Here is a 27,723-nt window from a genome sequence, read left to right as displayed (position 1 = left end):
GTAATCACAGCTGCGATCGCAATAGCGATCCGTAGTGAATCAGGCCCTGTGTCTGTGATAATCAGTGATCCTATAAAAAAGGAAGATGGCTGCGGAGCAGTCTTCATTGCAGACACTGATATCCATGCACTCTCTTTAATGATCAACCCCTTGACCTTGAATAATGTTTTAATATAATGTAGCAGACACTGAAGAAATAAATTATAGATATAGGGCCTGATTCACTACGGATCACTATTGTGATCGCAACTGCGATTATGCACGCAGCCCAGCTGCGAAAATATGCTAATGAATGCTATCGTAATGCCGTCGCACAGCCAGCATAGAGACGAAATTGCTAACCTCGTTGTACGCAGTGAGTACACAAGCTGCGTATGCCGTCGCAGTGGCTAATTTATGCACGTACGTGCAACGGTGTTCAAGCGGACAGACACGCCTGTGTTTCTCAGACCATTCCCCCGTCACCCCCCAAACGCTGACCGCCTGTCACTCATTCTGCACTGGATTGCCGTGCTCTATGTGATCGCAGAGTAGCCCTCGCACACTGAGATGCATACGCATTTGCAGTGCGCAACAATCAGCCAACTGCGTACGCTGTTGCGATCCGCAATGAATCAGGCCCATTGAGCGCACTTCCAAAACTGTGGTTGCGACACTTTAGTGTGTCACAACTTGGTCACTGATATGTCATGCAAAATAACAGTGGGGTGACAAAAAAAAGGACCGGGTCCCGTGGGACACACTATAGCCAAACAACAGAGCAAGGAGATATCACGCTCTCCCTCATGGTCTAGGATGCGATCTGGCCAATCAGCAAAGCCAGGGGAGGAGAGTACGCTTTCCCGCTCTTCTCCTGCTCTAGAACACGCTCTTGCCAATCAGCAGAGAAAGGGGAGGAGAGTGTGCTCCCCCCCTTCTCCCACGGATCAGCTCATAACTGTCATTTTTCAAACACAGCCTATACAGGGACAATTAGGAGCTGATTGGTTGGTACTTTATCTCTCTCCACTTTATCTCTCACCAAGGGGTAAATTTACTAAGATGGGAGTTCTATTAAGAAGTGATGTTGCCCATAGCAACCAATCTTATCTTCTAGAAGGTGCTAGATAAATGCTATAGGCAACATCACTTCTTAAATAGAACTCCCAACTTAGTAAATTTACTCCCAAGGCATAGTACATCTACCCCTTAAAGAAATAGGGCATTGATGGTATTCAAGGGGTTTGATGTGGGAGTGTTGAGAGAAAAGATTTAAATGTATTAAAAGGTGTTTGCGGTGGAGAGTAGAGATTGGCAGTATGCATGTTTGGTAGGCTCCAGAGCATTTCAATATGAGTGGTCTATAGCAATATACAGTATGTGAGAAAGTCTTTACAATCACGAGTTGTACTGCGATATCAGGACAGGAGAATGTAGACAGTAAGGATAATAGTTGGTGCAGTGAGGTGTAGAGCTTAATACAACTACGAATTCTGCAGGTAGGTGGAGGCCTTGTAGAGTTTGACAGCAGATGGGATTATACTAATGAAGACGTATGCGGGTGATACGGTGATGATTTGAGAAAGGGAAAGCAGTGTAAAATAAATCAGAAACTGAATATTGTATCGAGATAATTAGATCAAGGCAGTGACCATCCCGATGAGAAGAATCAGTCCCGATGAGAAGAGTCAGTCCCGATGAGAAGACTCAGCCGCAATGAGAAGAATCAGTCCCGATGAGAAGAGTCAGTCCCGATGAGAAGAATCAGTCCCGCGACGAGAAGAGTCAGTCCCAATGAGAAGAGTCAGTCCCGATGAGAAGAGTCAGTCCCAATGAGAAGAGTCAGTCCCGATGAGAAGAGTCGACTTACTGGGAGAGGCGGAAAGAGGGAGGTTAAAGAGAGTATATTGGGGGAAGAAGAATGTGAATAATCACTGGGAATAATGAACTCAGCAAAGATGATGGTGAGATATCAAAAGAGAGTAAATGAGTGAGACTGGTAGAGAAATGTTCAGGAAATTGTTGGGGCAAAGTACTGTACTGTATATATCTGAGGCAGTATCATTATATAGGAGGGGAATCATGGCAAGTGGGAAACCACAAACAGTGTAAGGAACAGGTTCCTACCACAGCACAGTTCATTAAGGCTCCTCCCAAACTGCTTCAGGAATATTATGGTGACAAGGTTCAAGATGTTACCGAGGGAAAAACCTGTGACTAATCAGATGATCAGAATGTTATCAGCAGCACAAAGTATTTCAGGAGATAAGAGAATTCAGACTGAGAGTGGAAAGAGCAGCAGTCTCAATCAGCACACAGTAGTGATACTGGGCTCCCGTCTAACTGAAGCAGAAACAATAATAATAATAAACTCGTCCAACTTGTTATAAAAAAATGTTTCATGTGTGGGGTCTTGTTATTCGCGGTCCAACAATCTGATCACTCAACGATAATTTAATTATAAAATATGTGCTGAATTCATTTATCTGATTTGCACCAACCAGAAATGAACCAAAGTGCAGCCAGACTCTGTAACCTCAGTAGTTCATTAATCACCTCTGCTGTCTGAATTCCCCTGGCCCACTATAGTAAAGCAAATACAGCAATGTCCCTAATATCTCTTACAGCAGGGAGAAGAGCAGCTATAGAGTAATAAGCAGGATAGAGTGGGAATAAACTCACAGAATATAAGGCCCTAGGAACAGTATTTTCCTGGTTTCAGCCAAACTGTAGTTAGAACTATATGTAGTCATTGAATATGCTGAACATTGAAGCATTCGCTAGTTAATGTATGGACAATATATTTTACTTTGAACAATGGTAGTGCTTTCAGTACAATACAACTCACAGTACCCCTGCAGCACTATGGGCTCAATCTAATTAGGTGCGAAGGGGGCAAATTGCTGTTGCAACATCATAGAAACTCTGGCAATGGCACAGAAATTCTCCCTGCTTGTGGCCCGATCTTACCCTAGACTGGGGCTGCGAACAAAAATGTGCGAGTCCATTGGTACCATAAGTGCGGCATACAGCAAGACAATCGCACCTAATTGGATCAAGCCCTATGCACGTAGGAAAGGGTCTCATATAACACCACTGTCATTTTAGCAAGTTTTAACATTCTTCAACACTACAGGCAACACCGAAATTGATGAAAAGCGATCACTGTGAGAATATATACGAGTCCGCATTATTTAAATATCATTTGGATGTCAAAGTTTGTCTTGTAGGCTTTGGAAATGCAGAAGAAAACCTTTCAAACAATGCTGTGTGTGTTGGAGCCTCATGGAGTTTTTTATTTTATTATATTACTTTTTTTTTTTTAAATACATGATTACAATTTATTTTAATGACACTGATAGTTATGGGCTCCAGCTTTATTTCTTTCAATTCTGGACCTAATGACTAATGATCATTTTACTATCAAGTTATTGACACTCGGGCTAATAGTGGGTTCTCAGTTACTTAGAAAGTGAATCTGGAAGGCTCACTTAGAAAGGTTTTTTACCAGCGGCCCCAAGTTTCCATTTGAACAATGTGCAGCCATGACATTAATAAAAGGAAAACTCTTATGTACCGGCCCATATTTCTGACAATGATCAGTGCTCTTTCTGTGGTGGCACTCAGGGGTACGCAGTAAAACACCAACTTTTTGGTCACTGTCTGGCCATCCCACCTCCGCGCTACAGTGCCCCTTGGGGGGGAAAGGTTGGGCGCGCACTCTCCACTCTGCATAGTAGAGTAGTGGAAGAATAAATGCTGCATATAAACAGTGATGATGAGAGCCTGGGGGGCAGTCCAGAAGCTCAGGGAGCACTTGGCACACCCCTGGAGTGACAAAAACGGGTGCATGATGCGAGGTCATTCCCCTTTTATCCCCATCTTCCATATGTTGGAAAGTACTTGTGTGTTATCACTCATTGCAAAAAACAGTAGACTCATTTGAGAAATGAATAAAATAAGCATCTGCACAGTATCCACTATGTAGAGGCGGGTTGGGTACAGGATGCCAGCACTCGGGATCCCGGCAGTAAAAATCCCTATGCCAGAATCCCGACATGGGGCTGATTCACTACAGATCGCTATTGACTGCAATCGCAAAACTATTATAGAGACGCCCAGAGCCAGCATAGACGCCCACTAGCGCTTTCGTACATCCGTAATACCTTGAAATCCTGTGTATACATCAGGAACATCGAGTAACATCGGCTCCTCACACACAAGTACAACAGGTCTGACCTTACTCAGAAATTGATAACCTCGTTGCACGCAGTGAGTACACAAGCTGCGTATGCCGTTGGAGTGGCTAAATTTATGCACGCCCAAGTAACGGAGTTCAAATGGACTGGCACGCCTGCGTTTCTCCGACCACTCCCCCATCACCACCCCCAGACGCTGACATCCAATCCCTGTCTGCGATTACATGGTAACTGCGTGAGCGATCGCAATGCTAACTCGTGCACGCGCACTGTGGGGCATACGCATGCGTAGTACACACCATCGACTGATCTGTGTACGCAGTTGCAATTGTGATCCATGATGAATCAGGCCCAGGGTTAGGATACCGACACCTGTCACTCAGTATCCTAACCCTCCCCCTCTCTCTCCCCGGTGCCTAAACCTAACCTTCCTTCCTAGCGCCTAAACATAACCTCCCCCTCCCTGCACCCTCCTCCCTTAGTGCCTAACCCTCCCCCTAACCCTACTTACCTTTGGGATTCTAGTCTAAGCACTGGCATCCACCTAACCCTCCCCCCTTAGTGCCTAACCCTCCCCCTAACCCCGCTACTTACCTTCGGGATGCCAGCGCCGGTAATCTAAGCACTGGAATACCGCAGGCTAGGATATTGACCGCATCCCGTAGAAGCTACTATAAATCTTGTATCAACTTGTAAGTAACTATTGCTGAGTACTCTGAGTATCTGCAACTTGTTTCATAGCAAAAAGCCCACCGTCTATACTTATTATATGATATCTACTACAACAGAGTTACACAATGTATTTAGCTAAATAATGTTCGAGTTTCTTCTAGTTTATGAGCTTGTGCAATAGCAATACATAGTTACATACCCTGTCTCCATGTCTGCCTAATGGGCTGCAGCAAGTGTAATTTCTAAGAAACAAAACACTATGATCAGGGTCATTGGATTATTATTGAAAATACATATTAAGTGCTGGTACTAAATGATTTATTTTTCCGTCTCAGATGACAATAATCCATAGCCTGTGTAATGTGTCCACGATCCACCCACAGTACAGAGGTTAGCTGCGTGCAGCCCATTACTAGAGATGAATCCACCGCAGAGGTTCTGCTATAAACTTGGAGGAAACCTTGGGATTGCGCATGCGCGCCTGGACTCTTTGTTGTGCTGGGCTGACAGGGCGGAAGTGCGCCTGCGCCAGTCATCTGACAGTGACAAGTGTAGAAAAACCGGCTAGGAAAGGAAGCTGCTGCTGCTGCAGTGCACCCATCCTGCCGGGCATAGAGCAGGCACAGGCACTGCACCCACCTTACACACCCAGCAGCAACCGTGTTGGCACTAGGATATCAATCATACGTCTCTCCTGCAGTTGCACATTTCTGTGCAAGGTGCCCCTTTCCCTGCATGTAAATATATGTCCTCTCTGCTTTATCCCCTGGTCTGTTTCTAGGGATACATGCGTATCAGTCTTTCCTATGGACAGAATATCCTGCACTGCTGCTGTACAGAGTAACCAGAGCACCAGATCACTGGGCGGAGATCCCTCTGCAATCACCAGCAAGATCAGATACCAGTCAGCTATGGGATACCAGTAATCAGCCAGCCTGACCAGCAGCACCTCCTGACTCAGCTCCTAACACCAGAGCATCCCTGCTGAGCAAGCACACCTCACAGAGGAAGGCACCAGCAGCATGTCAGTGGTATTCTACTTACTGACCACCCTGGGTGGTTACCTGGTCACCTCAGCCCTGCTCCTGAAATTCCCCAGCCTCCTGCACAAGAGGAAACAGCAGAAGTTCCGATGCAGACACATATCACACCGGGGAGGTAAGGAAGCACGGTGGCTAGCATTGCATGGGTTACAATCCTCATTACCAGAAGGAGCTTCCTTTGCAGCATCGCAAATAACAGACGTAACCTTATGTATTACTTTAATGCATTATCACATTCGTTCATTACACCTCAATGACTGCAGCACACATTAGCACAATATTCTGCTATACATTACTGTTCCTTTGGCACAATCTACTTTTGATTTTAGTCCCTTTGTAATATGACAAGTAAATATGATCAGATTCTCACTATAGTAGACAGCCTGCGATGCTACATGTGATGTGGAACTACAAATGCCAGTATGGTCTGTCGGCCTCTTGGTCTGGCTGATAGGTCGCCCACCAGGTGATGCTGTAAGTTATATCTCCACAGCAGCCTAGGGAGACTCACATTGGCTATGTATAATTGTGAAATAAATACTCTCCTTAAAAATGGTCCAGGAGCATCAATTGTAGCTGATTTGGCTTTTGTGAGTATTTATTGCACTCCAGCATGTGCGGCAGAAACTAAATTCACTACACTCAGGAGCCTTCTGCAGGTTGTTTGCATATTTAATAATGCTGAGTAACAGATTTTCATTCAGTGTTTTACTGTAGTGAATGTTATAAAAAAAACATAAAAGGAATCTTGAGGCTCTTCCACAGTGCAGTTATTTATTGTAACATTATTAACCTATTATTATACAGACCACCAGGCCGCTATCAAAATCCCTTACAGTATATAGAAATATAAACTATAAGTCACCAAATTCTCAAGCTATTGATGTCTTTTTAGTTACCTCAGTAGTCATTAAAGCCCGCAGTATAAGCACGGACTGCAGCACTCACTGTTGTGAAGAAGAAAATAGAGGAAACTTTTAATCAGCATAAAGATGTATAACGTCCGCCCGACAGCATCCTTTTCTGCACTAATATAGTCCAGGCCTGGCCAGCTTGCGGCTCAGTTGTGAAACTGCAAGTCCCAGCATGCCCTGCTACAGTTTTACTATTAGGGAATGCTAAAACTGTGGCAGGGCATGCTGGGACATATAGTCTCGCAACAGCTGGAGAGCCACAGGTTGGCTAGGCCTGATCTAGGCTATCATCATGGGCCTCTGATGATAGCCTAGATTAAAGCAGAAACGGACACCGTCGGGCGGACGTTATACATCTTTATGCTGGATTAAAATGTTTCCTCTATTCAGTAAATGCCGGTCCTTCATTTCGTACTGTATTTCATGGATTGGGTGAGTGTATTATATTTACATATTTATTTTGGGGTCATTTTTTCATAAAGTAGTGCAGCTACCACATAAAGCAAAGCCATGTTTTTCGTAAGAGGTTTGGTTGATTGCAATGGTGCCGAGATGTACCATGTCGTTATGCTGGGTAGGGCCATCCATTAAGTATACCGCCACACGTGCCCACCTGTTCTTCTGCAGCAACCATGAGACTAGCATCAGGTGCATATCTGTACAAACCACTTGATCTCCCAAATACAATGAGAACAGCTGCAGCCTGCCATGAACTAAGAAGTTGTGTGATAGAGGGCACAGCTGCACTGCATATTGTACAGGACATGCCAAGCATGCCATGACACTCATGTGACCCAGATGGCTGTGACATCCACGGTCGCCTCTCATACACAAATGACCATATGACACTGAAAACCTGCGCTTAAGTATCAACTAGAATACTCTTTATTTACAGTAGGGGTCATTTGTGTATTTCGGTGTTTATGTGACACTGATAAAAAAATAATTTCTGGGAACTTCCTGGATTCTAATGCTGAATAACTTTTGTTACAGTGTGCAGGGATATATGGCACCTGAACATAGTGTACATTGCCGTAAAATAATGTATATCAGAGATAATCAATCTTTTTGAATTAACTACTCCCCAGGGGCATAACTAGAACTTGTGGGCGCCATAGCAAAATGTTTAAGGGGCCCCCCCAACTCAGGTCTCAACCAGAGTGTATACATATATATACAAGTGTATATATATTGTGATAAGGTCGGGGTAGGGGGTCCCTCTCCTGGGGTAGATGGACACCACCTTAAACACAGCAGCCAGGAAATAGCACTCCAGTCGTGGATTTTCGTACAAGCTGGTCGGCGCCAGTTTTTATTGTGCAATATCAATAATCAAAGAAACAAAACATAAAATAAACCCTAGCCCGGCTGGGCACTAACTAGACAGTAAGTTCCCTCACTAACAGAACACTAAATAAATCCCCGTCCACAGTACCTTCTGGTTTGTAGCCAACAGTGTCTCAGAGCAAGCTAACCTGCGGGCCTGCTCTCCCAGGTATGAGACACTCAGCCCTAACTAAACCCAGCATAAATCAGCCATTTCCGGGTGCAAGCCCTAATGAGCCTGCTACCAGGCCGAAAGGCCCAACACCTGGAGTGGCCTGTGGATGGAGCCCTCCCTCACCTCACATCCACACCCCCAGGACCCATTCCGGCTTTTCACAGAAGCCGACATTTCTAGTCTGCTTTATCCAACAGATTTCTCCTGGGGGTTTCAAAAGACATAAGACAGGAATCTGGGACAGATATAGAAGCCATTCCACACTTCTCCAGTGCTTCTATCACAATAAATAAATATATGTATATATATTGTATTTATAAGTTATCAGTTTCATGATAGCAGCAGCACAGTTTTTTACTCACGTCAATGCCTGTGTCTCAGACTCTACTCACTGAAGCAGCCGTTCTCTTGCTAACTGATGGACGCTGCTCCTGCACCACACAAGTCCCTCACAGTCCTCCTTGCTCGCCGCCCAGAGAGGAGTGAGACGTGAGATGATGACATCATCTTCTCGCGAGAAAGCTAGCTCTGCAAAATGCAAAGGTTGCAGCTGGTGGAAGAACAGTCCGCTCCGACACACGCACCAACCCCCCTTCCCTGACCGCTTGCCCGGCCACCTGGCCATATGCCCAGGGAGTTTTAAAAGTAAAAAAAAAAACTCATCAGGCTGCAGGTGGTTGCTTGCCGGGCCGGTGGGCCCCATAGCAAACGCACCGCTTGCACCCTCTATAGTTACGCCACTGCTACTCCCTAGTCTCTGTATACCGAGAATTTTAGTGTATTGTGGTCTGAACCAAAATTCACAAGAATAAAACTATTTATTATGACTAGTGACGTCACTGTGGTTCCTTACCCACATGTTGTAGTATTTATGGGTATAGGAATTCCAAAGGCTGCTAATGTTTGTATTGCAGTAGGGAATGTGTGTACTCAGCATGCTTTGTTGCTGATGTGTTTAATGCAACACCAGTAGTAAGGACCCTAAACCATGAGGCATAAGTGCCTTGTGCCTCATTGATATCACTAGTCCCTCGTGAATTGTGTAGGGATAATTTTCTTGAATATTGGTCAGTCCACAAAATGGCTCCCTCTATAGTGTAGGCGAAACCATTACAAAGGTAGACAGGTGGCTGGAGCCAATCATTTCTTCTCGCTGACGGTCCTGTGGCCAGGTAAGTGTATCCCCAGTATAAAAGTAGCGGGAACAGAGGAGTCAGGTAGGCAGTGCAGGGACTCAGCGGACACAGCTGCAGACAATGATTCATCCCATCTGGACAGACAGACTGGTAGATAGAGCCTCCAGGCTGTCAGGAGTGATAGGTGATAGTTTATAACACATAAATAAATACACCGATTATATGAATGTATGGTCACAATTTTAGTACCAAATTTTGTCTAAATTTGTAACTAAAGGACACAAATCATAAGAAGAACGTTTAAAGCATAACAATATTTGACCTTCAGATTAACAGTAATAACAATATGTTAAGTCAGCAGTGGAAGACTGTGAGATACAGGGCTGCCCGGCTGTTTATATTACAGGTGACTGTGGTTGCTTTATTCTAAACAGGAGTCTAACCTACTATACACAATGTTAAATATGGAATATACAGGACAATGTGGCTATGTTTATTGTCAGCATTGTGTATGACAGGTGCAAGGAACCACACTGCTGTTCCCTGTGTCATTCAGCATATTCCCATCCACAGTGTGTCACAGCTGTATATCCCAACTACGGTCAGCGTGGATAAATGTCACTGCAATGGCACTGGAAGAGTGGTGTGTAGGTTTATGAGGCTATTCGTTTTACTTTTATTGACCTTAGGTTGTCCTTTTGTACTTTCATCCTTCATTAGACTATTTTACTATGATGTGTTATGAAATACACTTCCCCTTTGTCTTCAATATGGTGATGTCAGGGTCTTATATTGACTAATTGGTTGGCCTCAACATTTTGTAAACACCCAGTTCTAAAACATTCGCTGCATCTGCACATGGGAAATCTTTGTGACCAGCAAATGGAGTAGGATTCCCTGTAACCAGCAAATAGCAGAGTAGGAAATCATTGTGACCAGCAAATGGCAGAGCAGTAACTCCTTGTGACCAGCGAATGGCAGAGCAGGAACTCCTTGTGACCAGCGAATGGCAGAGCAGGAACTCCTTGTGACCAGCGAATGGCAGAGCAGGAACTCCTTGTGACCAGCGAATGGCAGAGCAGGAACTCCTTGTGACCAGCGAATGGCAGAGCAGGAACTCCTTGTGACCAGCGAATGGCAGAGCAGGAACTCCTTGTGACCAGCGAATGGCAGAGCAGGAAATCCTTGTGACCAGCGAATGACAGAGTAGGAAATGCTTTTGACCTGCGAATGACAGAGTAGGAAATCATTGTAACCAGCAAATGGCAGAGCAGGAACTCCTTGTGACCAGCGAATGGCAGAGCATGAACTCCTTGTGACCAGCGAATGGCAGAGCAGGAAATACTTGTGATCATCAAATGGCAGAGTAGGAAATTCTTGTGACCAGCGAATTACAGAGTATGAAATACTTGTGAACAGCAAATAGAAGAGCAGGATATCCTTGTGATCAGCGAATGACAAAGTAGAGAAACCTTGTGACCAGTGTATAGAGTAGGAAGTCATTGTATCCAGCAAATAGCAGAGTAGGATTCCTTGTGACCAACAAATAGAAGACCAGGAAATACCAGCGAATGACAGAGCAGGAAATCCTTGTGACCAGCGAATGACAGTGTGTGAAATCCTTGTGACCAGTAAATAGCAGAGTAATATGATTCCTTGTGATCAGAATATAGCAGTTAGCCATATGCTTGTCTGCCACAACCATGCCCATTTTGAAAAAGGTTATATCCATTTTTCATGCACCTATAGGTACCTTCTGCATGATGCAATTGGTGTCCTTGGCTGTTGTACTACATCTTGCTCCTAAATTAAGGTTCCCATGTGTCACTTGTTTTTCCAGGATAGTCCCCTTTTACTTTCTAAATTCTGAGCAAACCACAGATTACAAAGTGAAGGTGCCCTGTCTAAAATGCAACAGTTTTCCAAGGTGTTTTCCAAGACTAGATGAATTGTTTGGCTCTGATTTGCCACTTATGTGTAGTAGTTACATTATGTCATAGCCTCATCTGTAGGGAAAATTTATCAAGTGGCAGCTTTTGTAAGCAATCGATTCTTGGCGTGTTTTAGCCCAAAATTGAAAATGGCAATTATATTAAAAGCAAAATAGGTTTTAATATCATTGTTGTTTTCAATATTGGGCTTAAACACGGTTTGTTTGCAGACCTCGGAATAGTAGCTGTTTTCACAAGTTTGCAAATTTAAACCCTGGTATCCAAATTTAAATACAAAGCCATTTGGGGGAGATCGTTAACTGATAACACCGATACCCTCCACCCCACCCGCATGTTTCCTGAGTGGTAGAAATGCATGGGGTGCCATGGTTAGGACGGCATATGCCCTGCATTCCAGGTTTCATATAACACTGGGCTAAATATTATTAAATATTATTAACTATTAAATATTATTAAATATTGCAATTTTCATATATATTTTTTTTTTACATCATAATAAATATTAAAATATGAATACGATTCTGAGACAAGTGTTTATATGCATTATTTGTAGTTGCTATTTGCATACAGGGTTGTAGTCGGCGCCCCGGCATGCGGAATGCCGACTGTCTAAATACCAGCGCTGAAATCCAGACAGGTCGGGATCCCAGCACGAGTATCCCGACCGTCGGCATCCCGAAGGTAAGTATCCGGGTGTTAGGGGAGGTTAGGGTGCGGGGTTAGGGTTAGGCACTAGGGGGAGAGTTAGGGTTAGGCATCGGGGAGGGTGTGTTAGGATTAGGGTGCTGGGAGGTTAGGTTTAGGCTCTAGGGTGGGAGGTTAGGTTTAGGGTGCAGAGAGGGGGAGGTTAGGCTTAGGCACTGGGGGGGGTTAGGGTTAGGCATCGGGAGGGAGAGTTAGGGTAGGGGTTAGGAATACACTTAAGGTGCATACAACGATGTAAGTAATGAACGATTTTCGTAGAACGATTTTCGTTCAGTTTTTCCCTTGAAAAATTTAACGAAAATCGTTATACAAAGTAGTTAGTTTTACTTTACATAATAAATGATTTTCTGTGTGTTGAAAGAAAAATGTTGCAACTTCTATTGAAAATCGTTCAGTTGGCCAGTCTGACTGAACTACAAACTACAGTCGACAAACGTGAACGCGCATGAACGATAATCGTTTATCGTTTTACACTGAACGATTTTTTGAACGATAACGACGTCGTTATAGTTAAATCGTTCACAAAATCGTTGTGTTTTGTACGCACCTTTACCGTTCGTTCCTATGGGTGTCGGAATTCTGGCTGTCGGGATGCCGCTTTCGGTATTCTGACCAGCGGCATCCTGACAGCTGGGATTTCATACCCGACCCTCGCATACAGTAGAAGTATATGCTTGTTCATGGGCTTCCTGAATGACTTTCAGTGCAGGGCTTGTACTTACATGTAAAGCAGTATTTCATGTCAGCCCAATGTGTATGTTGATTCTGGTGTTATTTTATGAATGTCAAAACAGTATATTACTTATTGATGTGGCCAACAATGTAAAATTAGAAATATTTGTATTGTGTGTGTACATAAGGGGTGGGCGACCTTCCCTGCGCATCATGGAAAATACTGCCATGCCGAGGAATGTAATTCCCTGACCTATCAACGAAGACAGCCTCTTACATATAAGAGCCATTGTGTGAGGGGCAGGCATGGTCATGTGACTCACTATTGCTGTACAACAAGCGAGTACCATAGTGCACAGTTTCATCTGTTCCCATGACCTACAAGTCTATGGGGCTGATTCCGAGATAGGAGCAAAGCAGAAAGTAGCAAGGAACTGTGCATCTTGTAACACCATGTTGCACTGCAGGTGGGGGAGATGCAAAAAGATCACAGATCTAAATTGCAGTGTAAAAATAAAGCTCTGCAGCATTAGTGGACTACATGCAACAGCAGCCAGTATTTATCACGCTTGCAAAAATAATCATTTTATTTGCACCATTTGCATTGCAACACGATTTGTCCAGGTGCGAAGTTACCTGCTTTCTCTTGCTTTGCTCCCAACTGCAGATTCGGCCACAATGGGTGCTCTACACTCAATGGGGTCAATCCAATATTACGTGATGCACTTGCGGGTGCCAGTCATCGAAACAACGGCCGCACTTGACGGTGCTTCGTACAAAATTGAGGGGGCTCAGTCTGAATGAGGGCTGCAAGGGATGCGAGATGCGGTGCCGTTGCTGGTGTTTGAATGCTGTGGCAACGGCAAAACGCACTTCACTCGCTAATTGGATTGCCCCATCTGAGTGTCATGTTCTGTATATGATGATAAATATCATTTTTGTATGAGGCGCATAAAAAATATAATTTCTTACAGTGACTTTACAGATACCAGTCACACATTGCTTGGGAGAAGCCTGAAACGTGTGTCTTTATATAGCTATACAGACCAAGTAGTGTTTTTTTTCCCCTGGGCACGGTTACTGAGAATGAAGGGGTGACTGAACCTGGGTCCACCTATCCTATGTGTATTTGTTTATCTTACATACATTGTGCAATCATATACAGCTCTCAAACACTACTTAGAGCAGTGATGTCAAACTCAGGCCCTCCAGCTGCTGTGGGACTACATATCCCAGCATGCCCTGCTACAGTTTTAGCATGTCCTAATAGCAAAATTGTGGCAGTGCATGCTGGGATGTGTAGTTCCACTGCAGCTGGAGGGCCCGAGTTTGACACCACTGACTTAGAGCAACTACAGGGCTGAAACTTGCAAATTCTGCTCTGTATATTTTTCCTTCTGCAAATTATATTTATTATAGTGTTCATACTTAGCAGTTGCCTGTTTTGTGGTTACAGCTGTTCTGCTACTTCCTCTTTGAACTGTACTACAGTACATCACCTATGCGTGGACAGCTGCTTGTTTGCCCAACAACATCATAAGAGCTCACTGGACTGTTCCTTTCCAGGGTATTACATGTGAATGAACAGTATCAGTGAAAAGACTGCAGGAGCATAGCAAATTAGTAGTGCAGCAGTATTTATGAGAATTCATGTATAATTCAGCTTTATAATTTGTTATTGTTACAGTTTACTTAAAGACAATACTTTATTATATGTTTTAAATGACATATCACTGGCGAATAATCTTTTTTTTTTACTCTGGCTGAATACTGCGCTAGGTTGTCATGGCTTTCTGACTCTTTTCTTTGTTGGGGAGATGTTCTAAAGCCGCACATCCACTAGGCGACTAGGGAAAGACAGTACGATTACGACATCGTAATCCTACCGTCGTTCCCCATCCCCTGCAGTGCCTACACTGAACGATTAGTATTTCAGTGCAGGCACCCTCCCTCATCCCCGGACATGGCCAATGTGTCGTTATCGGCAGATTGACTGGCATGTTCGGGTGATGATTGATGTCGGAAACGACCAGCGGGAGCGCGCATCGCTGGTTGTTTTCGACAATATAGTGCACGATTAATGAGCGATTGCATGATTACGATGTCGTAATCGTGCAATCGCTCATTAATATCGCCTAGTGGATGTGCGCATTAAGCCCTGAAGAGTGATAAAGTGGAGAGCGATAAAGTACCAACTAATCAGCTCCTTACTGTCATTTTGCAGGCTTTGTTTGGAAAATGGCATTTCGAAGCTGATTGGTTGATAATGTGGGGTCTTTTCACTAAGCCTTGGAGAGAGAGATGCACTGTATCTGTCTTCATTTTATCTCTCTCCGAGGCTTAGTGAATAGACCCCTTTTATCTCTCTCCATAGCTTAGTACATCTCCCCCTTGACTTTTCATATAATGCTCAACCAACAATATGGCGTGTAAGTCCACCCATCTACTAAAAACATAACTATCCCAATAATCTACAACATTTGTGCAAATAATATGCATCAAAGGGGATCTAGTACTTTGCTGGACATCAGTCCATGTTTGTGTAAATGTATCCCCTTTTTTACGCTAAAAATTTGAAGAGAGTGAGACCTCAAGGCCTAAAATTGGACAAGAACTTATAAGGTGTTGCTTGTTTGAGGTGACTCATATCTATGTATGTTTTATCTTGAATGACCAGCAAACAGTCTGTTAAGTAACACTTAGAAAATGCGAGAGTCTTGTGACACACATGGGCGGGGCCTGTTTATTGAGAAATGGACCAATGGGATGCAATAATGTCAAATCAAGATACAAAATGGGTTATGAAACAGTCACTAGTATTAAAAAAAATGATGTTAGTCACAAAGATGGGATATACATTTTGTCAAATAAGGGCTATATATTATTGTTTCTGCTGTATCTGTTCCTATTTTTACAACATGCTATGTGCTGTTATATAAGACAAACTTACTTTCCTTGCTTGACTTCCTCCTGTTTGTATACATTGCAAATTGCAGAGACTGTAGTGAAATGACTGCATTGCAGTGTGCAGAGCTGGCTCTATGTACTATCACTTGGCAATTCTGCAGACGTGCCTGTAAGTGTGTTTGTATATACTGTGTGTGTGTGTGTGTATATATATATATATATATATATATATATATATATATATATATATACACATATATATATATATATATATATATATATATATATATATATATATATATATATATATATAGCCTAGCTATAAGTAAGGAAAACTGAATCTTTGTGCTGCAGTGGTAAATGATGAATGCTAATGGTGATTACTATGATTATACTAGACCCTCTGTATGTGTAGGCCAGGCTTTTGTTAGATACATCCTCTGAGGGCTCCTGTGCCATTTTGAGAAAACCAGTTTGACCGCTTTCTCTGGGCTCTGGGAATGGGAAGATGTGCAGATGAGGACAACAGTATTTGCAGCTTTTAAAGCGGAGGCGTTTACATGTTAAAAATTCATATTTAGCTGGAAGTTATTTACACATAACATTAAATGGGGTTTTCTACTTGTGGACAACTGTCCATAGGTTATTAGGTTGGTATTCCCCATGCCCTGAAGACATCTGCTCAGAGCTCCAGCTCCTCATGTATGACAGTAAAGAAAGGAGAACATTAACTGAACCCATCCTAGCTTTTGAATTTGAATCTACAGGGTATGTTCATGCACCAATGATTGGAGGGGAGATGTATCAGGCCTTGGAGATATGGTGGATAAGTTGCCCAAACCAAACAAACGGCTTCTGGCTGTCATTGTACAGGTTGTGCTAGTTAAATGACAGGTAGAAGCTGATTTGTTGACATGTGTGACTGCTTCACTTTATCACTCTTCATTGCTTGATACATCTACCCCGCACTGTCCATAGCTCTTGCCCAGTCAAGCTATATACACTGTGCACTTTTACACCGGGAACTTTGACAGCTCTCTCTTCTCTCTGCTGCCAGTGACATTCAACAGTAGGAGATCCAGGTGTGGTGCTGTACATGGTGGGGTCATCGAATGAAAGAAAGACCATGGAAGTCCTAGACTTGCGACCCACAGAAAAGTCTTGCTGATCCCTCTTCAACTCGGTTGATTTGTAACCTGTGTGTGCATCACTGTATATAGAGGACAACTTGGCACATGCCTATGGTAACAGTGCTCAGGGAGCAATATAGGAACGCCTTTACAGTAGAGATGAACAGCTCGGTTTTGACTCTGTTCTTTTCATAAGTTTGGATCTGAAAGCATCATGTAATTGGCTATCCAAGGCACGTGACAGCCAGATAGCCAATAAGATGAAGTTTTCAAGTCCGAACGTAACCATGTCAAAACCGAATTGCTCAGCTCTTCTTTACAGTACTTTTTTTTTTTTTAAGCTTTTTCATTTAATTTTTCTATTGATTTTTCCGATAAAAATAATGGCGGTAGGGGTTTTGGATAAAGCAGCTAGAGCAGGGATGGGGAATCTCAGGCCCGGGGGCCGTATAAGGCCCTCGGAATCATTTGGTCTGGCCCTCTGAGCTTTTTTTTGCTAGCCTCATCTGGCTAGCAGGGTGCCTAGAATGGTACACTGCAGCTGGAAGCTATACAGCAGTGCCACCTGGAGCGTCCTTAGGTTGCTTCAGGCGGTCACACCGCTGCCCTTACAGACCCCTGGAGCATCCTGAGGATGCTCTGGGCATTGCTGTAATCACCGGTGATTGATGTCACACGATGGGGCGTGGCCTACACCAGGCCCGCGAATAATGTTCTATATATCAAAATGGCCCTCGCCAGAAAAATGGTTCCCCACCTCTGAGCTAGAGCATACTGCGTGCACTGTTACTAATTTAGGGATTGTTCATTCATAGGGGGTGATGTACTAATCCTTGGAGAGAGATAAGGTATCAACCAATCAGCTCCTAACTGTAATTTTTCAAACAGCCTGTGACAGTTGGGAGCTGATTGGTTGGTACTTTGTGTCTCTCAACTTTATTTCTTTCCAAGGCTTAGTACATCCCCCCCCCTCTATGTGTAGGTCAGATCTGTATACCTGTAAAATTTGTTAGATTTGCTCTGCTTTAGACTAATCATATAAATGTACTGTTCATATTTAATTAACTTTCCAGGCTCAAACATGGAACTTAAGCTTTGGTTCAGCAGCTGACCTTTCTGAAGCATATTAACTGCCATACTTTGGAGGGTATTTGTGACTTGCTGACGTTTTCTAGTGTTTATCAGCTGACATGACCTTCTTAGAGATGCTGATTAATTATTTGCAGCTCCTCAGTTTGTCAAGGACAAGTAATCTGGTACCTTACTAAGGAGACACGTTAACCATGGCATTCGATGCTCGTTGTCCGGATGAATGAAAGGTTCATGTTGCAAACACAGTGTTCTCTTTACATCCAAATTATTGATGATGTCACTGAAACATCTCCTTACCTGGATAATAAATAATTCAGCCACTGATGTTATCATCTCTATTTCCATAGCAATATTATAATCCCATAATCAGGCACATAGAGACCGGGGGGGAGGGTGAATTATCATACCTTTTTAAAGAGAGCAAGTCAAAGTATTGACCATAGCAACTGTGGTACCCCCAAGTTTGTTCCCAAATAGGGGTCCCCCAATTGGATATCACACTCCCAGTACCCATGGCAGGGAATGCGTAACCCGTCATTTGCAAACAGGTGTAACCAGGTTGGGGGAGGGGGAATCCTAGAACCCCCTTGCCAATTTCGCTTAAAGCAATCCTTTTGAATGGTGGAAACCTGGGAACCTGTGTGAAGTAAGGCAGGGACTGGAATTCCGCTAATAATGATTTCAATTTGGGGACATTGTCCAACATATTGTTTTCCCCAAACCTGCTGATCTGGACCTACTCGGAGGGGGTCTCCCATGGGTTGGTCCGCTGCTTCGGGGCCTCAGAGTTTAACGCCTCAGACTGGCTTTCGCGTTCCAGATGACCGCTCTGGCGACATTGCCGACAGAATGGACGCCCTTGCTGATCAAACTGATTCGTGGGTCGTCGACCTTGCCTCTCCTGGTTTTTCCAATTCTCCCTGTATGGCCTTCGCTCGTTCTGGATCTCGCCAATTTTCCCTATAGGCCCAGCTTTCAGTTCCCCACCTGACTGGGGGTTCCTGCTGTCCTGTGTTTAGGGATCTTATTTCTCTGGCGAGTTCAGCCACTTGCTTACTTAGGGATTCTAATGGATCAATTTTAGATTGTTGATTGCTCTGGGCCGCTGATGCTGTTACTGGGTCCCGCTCCCTTTTCTTGACCTGGTATTTTTACCTACAACCAGGATGGACGTTTCTTTAAAGTCCAAGAAGGTCGCTTCTGGATCTTGCCGCTGCAATAACCGTAACTGGATTTTCATGGGTTCTCCCATCACGCCTTCCGTGAACTGATCAATTAGGGTTTTATCAGCGTCTCTCACTTCGTCTTCATCCACTTGCTGAATGGCCATCAAAGCCTCCTGAAGACTAAGGGCATAGTCACGGAGTGATTCTCCATGTTGCTGTGTCCTGGCATAGAACAGCATCTTCAGCTCTGACATAGTCTTCTTTTCAAATGTAGTAGTTAGCCTTTCAAATATCTGTTCGACGGTGGTCTTTTCACGATTTGGCCAGGAGGTGACTTCTCTTAAAGCTGATCCTTTTAATTGTCCTATCAGGACTTCCACTTTCTGTGCTTCAGTCAGTGAGTATAATCTGAACATGGACCTCAGTTTTGCTTTGAAGTCTTTCAGACTCCCCTGTTCCTTTTATCTCCCACTTCACCGGAATAACATGGCAGCCATGGGGCCCCAAAGTAGTAAGGCATAGTGATAGGAGTAAGGCTGGTCCCCTCCTGGGAACTGCTGCTTGGAGATGACTGTTTGGTTTCCATGGTATCTGTAGCGGTAGGCTTGCATGGAATCTCCGTATCCTGTTCGTGGACGCCAACATTTTACTATGTGATGCTCTGAAGGTTTGCACAGTGCTGCACCACTAGCACCAGGTTCAGGTGTGTTCGGAATGCTTCGGTGTCCGATTTCCCTGTAGCTAAGATAGGACACACCATGACAGAGAGGCAAGCCTGTATTTCCCTTTTTGCAGACACAGTGACCAGTCCGGAAGGAGGGTACAACGCAATTTTATTATTGCAAGTAAATGAATTACAATTAATAGAAAATGTATACAATAGACAGAATGGAATCTTGCAATTCAATACCAAGCTGATTGCTCAACACCTCCCTGTCGTCTACTGGTGACCTCAGTTGGCAAAGCAATAGTTAAAACATATGCAAATTGGTTAAGTATCTATTATTACAACTATAATGGCTAACAGTCTATGCAGGGTAAATGGCTTCAAGCACAATAAAGCACATACGTATGCTAGGCAGGTACTTGTAGTTCTCCAGCTGTCACGGTTAAGTCTCAGACACAATTCATTAATCAAGAAAGTGTTGCCAACTGAGGTTACACAGGGTTAAGAGTTTATCAGCTACCAGAAAGCAATACTAAACAGGTAATGCAATAATTAAACAGGTGCAGTAGTATAACTAAACCAGCAAATTACATTTCAGTACTACATTAGGCAGAAAACAGCATTTAAGCACATGGACACAATATTTTCACATAATACTGCATAGTTGAAAAATACATTACATCCCTATACATTGCATTACAGAACAATATAACAGACGAAGTGCCTCGGCAGGCCACTATTAATCAATTAATTAACACCAATGGCCAAAAGTAAACAGAGAAAAATACATATCAATGGAATTACATTTAGTTTAAAAATAAACATAGGACATATTGTACATCACCCAGAACTGCATCAGACATGAGTGGATGCAGTAAAACAAGTCAGGTCCCCTCCCAGTATGAACTCTAGGTTCACAGGAAGAATAACAGCACCCCAAATTACCCACAGATTTGTACAGAGAGAGAGGGGGCGACCTATCTCTTACTTCCCCCCTATGTTCACAAATAAGCTACTGAGTTATCTCAACCCTCTCCTAATAAAGTGACAGAACCGTTAACTAACTGGCAGCCCCTTTCTACACCCAGTTATGTGGGGGACTAACCCCCGGTCCCAGCTTTTACACAAAACCTAGTCTCTCAGCCTAATCATGGTTTGCCACAATGTAAAGGATAATGCAGTAGACCCAGGGGACCCAGATAGGATAGGTGTACAGAGGGACAGGGCCTTAATGGAAGGAAGATAGGAGCTGTGGAGGGACTGAGTATAGAGAGGTTCTGGTATGATCTCACCCCTGGCACTGCACCGGAGCTCCCAGCTGCAGACCTCCGGCAGGTATTTTACAGGGGGCAACAGATGCAAAATCCCTTTCCACAGGGGCTCTGTCCGGCAAACAAACACAGCAGCAGGAGGGGTCCTGAAGCACTCTTCCTCTGGGGCTGTCTTTTCTTCTGCCCGTGTGGGTGCAGCATGGTTTTCGTCACTGGCGGGACCTTTTCCTCAGCTGGGGCTTCATCCGCGACGATGGAGCGATGAGACCTCCTTCCCAAGCAGCTCCTCTTCTCTCCCAGCATGCGCAGACTTCCACATGTGGCGCCTCCTGATAACAGGCACTTAGGAAGGCAGTCCTTTATTCAGAGGGGGCTTCTTCCAAAGCAGGGTCCTCTATGCAAGTCCCGAGGCAAGCTTCCTCCAGGGACTCACATCCAGCATCAGAGCACCTATCCTGGCAGGTTGGATAGCTAGCCTTCTGGGTTAATGTGAAGTCTGGTAATTGTAATCCAGGGCAAACATAAGAGTTATAACATCCTTATTTTTACAGCTCCAAGGGCACTCCACTGAAACTCCTTACAGACAGCACCAGGTGCAGTATTTGTAATCCAGGATCAATGAGAGGGGTTACTGCACCACTATTTGTACAGATCCAGGGACACTCCACAGACAAATCCTCCCTGACTCCTTTTCCAGAAATTCCTCCCAGACTCAGCACTGACAGCCCTGGGGAGGGTATTTTATAAACTCTTCCATATTCTCCTTCTTGTCGGTCCGGCATCTATGAGTGGACAGGGGGGACCCAGCAACAGGCCGCCTACAGGGATTTCTGCCTGGACACCCAAGCTACCAATCAATGGGGCAGGATTTTCCCTCCTAAATGGGTTGCTGACCAAGGGGCACTTTCTACCTCCCTGTTTGCACATGCTCAGTGGGGTTCAAGGAGAGCAGGGTCAGTCAAAGTTCGATGTACTATGTGTTATCTTTATATATATATATATATATATATATATATATATATATATATATAAAAATTGGGGGACCCCTATTTGGGAACAAACTTTGGTTGTGTGGTACCCCCATCAGCTTCTAGCTATCTTTATATAGAATGTACTATAATGATAGCTATGATCTGATTGGTTGCTATGTCCTATGATATATCTTCTCCTGGCATTTTAGTAGGTTAGACTTTCCTGACTGAATACTGGTAAATAGAGTCTTTATATTTTTTTAGCCTTTTAGATGATATAACTTCACTGGACATTACCAGCAGATCGTGCCTATAGTCACATAGTGTTTGGCAGCTACTGATCAGCGATGACCTGTCTGCACCCAGACTCTCCCTATACTGTGAATAGATGCCGTGCGCATCCGCACAACATCTATTCTCCCCCTGCTTACAAGCTATGCAAAGCAGCAGTGTGTGCTCCCCCACCGTGGGACACTGCAGCCCATGGGTGGGACAGCGGGACAGTCACAGAAAAACTGGACTGTCCTTCTGAATGCGGGACAGTTGGGAGGTATGCGTACACTGTGACAGTGTTTGGCCTCAATATGTGCTGGGTACAGGCTGTCAGATGAAATGTCTCTGACACACATTTTATCTGACTGTTCTATCACTGGGGTTTTGTAGATTTGGATCGGAACCCTTGGGATTAGCCTTATGGTTAGGACAATAGCAGAAGCTTATTGTCCTTGATAAAGCTCTTTCTCATTTAGACCAGTTCTACTAATGTCTGTATGGATGTTATACATGGACAGATATGAATACAGTCTGATGAATACTGGGAATGGAGCAACATGCGATTACGCACGCAATACGCCGATTGTTGAATTCTGCGCATGCATCGCACTACGCAGAGTGATTGACAGGAAGAACCATTTGGGGGTGGTGACGAGGGAGTGGTTGACGAAATGCAGGCGTGCCAGTGTGTTTGAAATCCGTTGCAGGGGCGTGCATAAATTATCCACTGCGATGCCATACGCAGCTTGTGTACTCACTGCGTGCGATGAGGTTAGCGATTTCTGAGTAAGGACAGAGCTTGTGCAAGTGTGCGTGAGGATGCGATGGTACTCTATGTTACCGATGGTTTTGCAGTCTTGTTAAACATTATGGATGTGTGTATGGTAAGGTGGGCGTCCCTATGTAGTGCTGCAATGTCATAGCGATCGCATTGGATTAGCATATCATCTCCCTGAGACTCCTTGCTGAATCAGGGTCATAGTCTCTAGAACTGTGGTACAGCAGTGACAGGCTGTAGGTGTGACAACAGTGAAGTGCCTGTAGTACCAGTGATAGCCTATAGGAGATCTAGATATGTGCACCTGTACACTGCAGAGAGTAGAATGTAGAAATGCATCGGTGTATAGTGAGACACTTGCTGGAATAGGTGCGAATAGCAAAACAGCCCAGGAGGTAGATACTTGAGATAGTGGACCTGATTCAGACCCGCTCGCTAGGATGCATCGCTCATAGTCAGCCAATTTTCGCATTCTGAGCATGCGTACGCATCGCAGTGTGCGTACCATTGCAAGAGATCTGGAAGCATTCGCTCACTGCTCATAGACTGCCCAGCAGAGTGAGTGACAGGAGAAGCCGTTTGTTGGTGGTAACGGGCTGGCTATTAAAATAGGGGGGTGGATGTGCAAATGCAGGCGTGGCTGAGCATCTCGACGCCGTTTCAGAGGTGTGTATAATTAAGAGGCAGCGTCATAGTACACGTCACCTGGCTGGTTTTTACACTGAAGTGCTCGCAGTGCTTGCGGTAGGGTATGGTCTGCCACAAGCGCTGCGATCGCATCCGATGGTACCAGATGTATTGATGGTTGCATACACGTCATGGAGATGACAGATGAAATGGAGATGACGTGCGAAAGTGGGCGTCTTATGACAGGCTGGTTGGCGTCTGCATACACAAAGTGATCGCACGCCATGAAATAGTGGGTGTGCTAATGCCTTGCTGTGCGATCGCCTGCCTTCTCAAATTTGCATATGCATCGAGCGAGCTAACGCATCTTGTGAGCAGGTCTGAATCAGGTCCCGTGTTCCCAATAGGCTGTTTTAGCGGGGCGCCGTGCCCTGCCCGATTTTAAAAGGGCAAAATGTGCTCTGCCTTTTTAGCAGCGCCTCGTTAAAACAACTTGCCTGAGCCTTCACCACCCGCGGGCCGCAGTGTCCCGAGGGTGGGAAATGTTGCTGTGAATGATCACCGCCGGGTGAATAGCGCACTATGCGCACAGCATCTGTTCAAGCAAGGGAAGAGTTTGGGGGGAAGCCCAGCACCTTCGCAAGTGCTGGGCACGACCCCAAGTGTAACAATTTGGAGGCGTGTCCTCAGCCAGCCACGTCCCCTTGCCGGGAACGAAGCTTCCTGCCCGCACTCCCGGCGCCCTGCCCTGCCCACAGTCTACCGGGAATGCTACTTGAGATGAATGCAGACTGTATAAGCTGCAGGATGCACAAGTATACCCAGGCAGATGGTAACTGCAGTCAGATACTGTCGCACTGTGGAAATGCTCACACTGCCCGTTCCCGACACTATCCGGCCCCCATCCTGTTCCATCCCAACCTTGTCCCTCCAATCCCCACTGTATACCTACCCCATTGTTCCCGGTGCAGAGTTGTCCTCCATCCTCTGCAGTAATAGCAGTGAGGGGGGAGGGCGCCCTGGCTCCCACTGCGCATGCCAGAGACGGGACACACATCTACCGATTATTATATAGATAATGATGATGGCTATGAAACCAAGCATATCGGTAGGGCCAGTCGCATAGGTGCGTACAACTCTGTATACCGGCGAATATACACATTTAGGGCCTGATTCAGCAACAGACGTGATTACGGATGTAGATTGAATGATTGTTTGACACCGCGCATGCACATGAGCCGGACTGGGTGTGCACAGTGATCACTTTTCGATTACAGACGCAGTGAGGAATTCATCGCAAAGTGATGGGGGGTGGTCAGAAAAACGCAGGCGTGTCTGTCCATGTGAACGCCGTTGCATGGGCGTGCGTATATATTAGCCACTGCGATTGTATAAGCAGCAAGAGAGCCCTCTGCGTACAAAATACAAAATAATGAAAATTTACCAATGTTTCAGGACCGTGAAGCCATGTTTTGTACTCTGTAATTGCCTTTACTTAGTATTTTCCAATTTTCGGCTGTATAACCTTATATGTATGACTGGACTAACCACCTAATAATGAGAATTATATTGAGATGTGTATATGTAATAAAAAAAAACGATTGCTGGAAAATACCTCCCTCTCCCAACACTGCATTACTTTACATTGTTATGTTATAATGCTAAAACATCTTTCCAGTAGATCCCCTTTGGTTTAGCTTAATCGTTTGGCCTTGATCTCCTCAAGCTAGACATTTGTTGTCTGCATTCTTCTCCCATTTACCAGCAGCTTACACTCCTTACACAAAGGCAGTCATTGTATAGGCAGTAATGGTTATTTTAGAGATTGGCACAGTAAGGCATTTTGGGATAATATATTAAGGCTAATAACCTTTTATTAAATTCTCAAACAAGTGTTGAAATGTGCTTTACATGGTAGTTCAGATTATTGTAGTAGAATGACATCTGGATATGAACGGGGTTGCCAACCGTCAGTAAATCGACTGACAGTCAGTAAAAGAAAAATCTGTAAGAAATATAATTTTTTATGAAAACAAATTGCAGACCTTAAAACACTACCATAATAATGTACACAGACGTGTTATGCTAACGATTTGGGGATTTGCCACCACGATCCCCCCTTTTGTTACAGATTTTATTTTATCTGTCCGTTGTGGATACATTGTAATACTGCCTGATACAATTTAAAAAAAAAAGTGCTAGCTGTCAGGAAATTTTCCAAAGCCTGATTATGAGGCCACTTTGCAATGTATTAGGTAGTAATGCAGCTCTGCTTACAAGGCAGTTTCCTAGTAATTGTTCCTTAGTGCAGCACTTGCGTGTCTGCAAATTTAACACGTTCAGAATGACTGTGTAGATCCTCAGATGACTCATGTTTACTGTGTTGTGCAACGTTTTCTGTCTCATGTCAAAGGTAAAAGTAAGACACACATTAGTAGCGTCTTCTAGTATTCAAAGACAGGCGAACACACATTTTAATGATTTCAAACTGAAATTGTTTGGGTTTGCAATGCATGCTCTATTTTTAAACACCCAGGCAGCAAAAATGTCCTCTATACTTCATACTTCCTGAGCAGGTGCTTACAGTTTGGCAGTTGACATCCTTTAAGGGTTAATAGTTCGTTATATTTAATATATATACCGGTTATGTGAACTATATACCTTCCACTCCATTTATATCCCTTTTACATCGGAGCTAAAACCCGGTTTTATGCAGCGTTAACCCGGGTAGCTCCTTGGTGTTAAAGGGAAGAGGGTTGGATCGCCGGTTCGAGTGACCCGGCAATCTAACCCAGGTAACTAGCAGGGTTTAACACGGGAGTAACCCGTGAAACCTTGCAGTGTGAACGGCATGCTCCGGGTCACGATGACCTGGAGCGCGCCGCATGCCGGCTGATTGGTCCGGCTTCAGTGGTGCTTGGAGATGACGTCAAAAGCTGGGTCTATGGAGACCCGACTCCGGTGTGAACGGCGCCGACTCGGGAATGTCCTGGGTTGGCGCTGGCTAAATTCCGTGTCTGATCCGGATTGGAATCCTGTTCCAACTCCGGGTCAGGCCCGGAATTTAGGTGTAAAAGTAGTATTAGATTAGCATCACATTTTCTTCTGTACTCAGTGATTATGGGAGCTTCACAAAAGTTGCCTTTTCAAGCACAGACTCGCAGCCACAGAGGCCATATTTAGAGAAAGTTCAGAAGAAGACACTGCGCCAGCCAAAGGGTGTCGTAAGTGTGATTGGTCGTCGCAATGCCGTGCTGACGGTATAGTGTTTGAGTACACCGGCGGATTTACACTGCCTACAGGCATTGACCGTGGGCGTCTCAGGGCTTTCAATCTCCGGCGCTGGCAATTACGCAAGGGGAAAGCTGAAACTAGCATTTGCATTTCATTGCAGCCGAAAATCCGAAAGAAACCACAGCCGCGCGTGCATTAGTGTCTATCGCATCAGGCCCTGTGTTATGATCTGAACAATTCGATCTTGGTTAAATTGATGCAGTAATGTAATTACTGCATCAATTGTGTTTTGAAATCACACATATGGAGGGGGGAATTCAATTACCTACTGTCATTTACTGCTACTAATTGAATTAGCCCTGAAGCCGGCAGTTATTGAGGATTTTATTTCACCTGTCTGAGGCAGGTGAAAAAAAAACTCTGATAATGACCCTGTTTTCGCATTCGTGGCCACGAAAACACTTAGGTCCGTGAAATTATCACAGACTCTATGTGTTTTTGGGCGAATCCCGTTTTTTTTCGCACTAAGAAAAATGGAATGTAATTGAAGGGCACAAAAGAATTAATGGGTCTGATTGAAATCCCCCTTTAATGGTGTTTTATTGTAAAGCAGAAATAATCTAATCACAGTCATGTTCACTAACAAATTCATACTTGAGAAGTTCGCTGTTTCTAATTGATGGTAAAACATTTTATGCTGTTTAATAAATATATTGTAAAAAACGTCACCATACACTCATCTGTTACTTAAGGTGTCCACACACATACCGACTTGCTCCCAATCAGCCGATGTACACGATTTCCCCTGAACTCTCCCCAGGCAGTCGTGGTCAC

General features: G+C 44.3%; 1 protein-coding gene across 2 annotated transcripts in view; it reads left to right on the top strand.

Annotated features, from left to right (window-relative positions):
- Window positions 1-4,821: 4,821 nt before the first annotated feature.
- The window catches only part of GDPD1 (glycerophosphodiester phosphodiesterase domain containing 1), a 109,935-nt gene continuing 87,033 nt past the window's right edge, over window positions 4,822-27,723 (top strand). Inside the window, exons 1-2 of one of the 2 annotated variants that reach the window (XM_088455342.1) lie at window positions 4,822-4,870; window positions 5,632-6,008. In XM_088455342.1, coding sequence (XP_088311468.1) covers window positions 5,873-6,008 — 136 coding nt within the window. In that variant the 5' untranslated portion in view covers window positions 4,822-4,870; window positions 5,632-5,872. Of the gene's footprint in view, window positions 4,871-5,410; window positions 6,009-27,723 lie in introns of those variants that run through there. The other variant, XM_088455335.1, reaches the window with a different exon arrangement.

This window comes from Taudactylus pleione, unplaced genomic scaffold (assembly GCF_031769625.1).
Source record: "Taudactylus pleione unplaced genomic scaffold, aTauple2 ptg000040l, whole genome shotgun sequence".
Classification (NCBI taxonomy): Eukaryota; Metazoa; Chordata; class Amphibia; order Anura; family Myobatrachidae; genus Taudactylus; species Taudactylus pleione.
The sequence above is the reverse complement of the archived record's forward strand: the minus strand, read 5'-3'. Positions and strand labels throughout refer to the sequence as shown.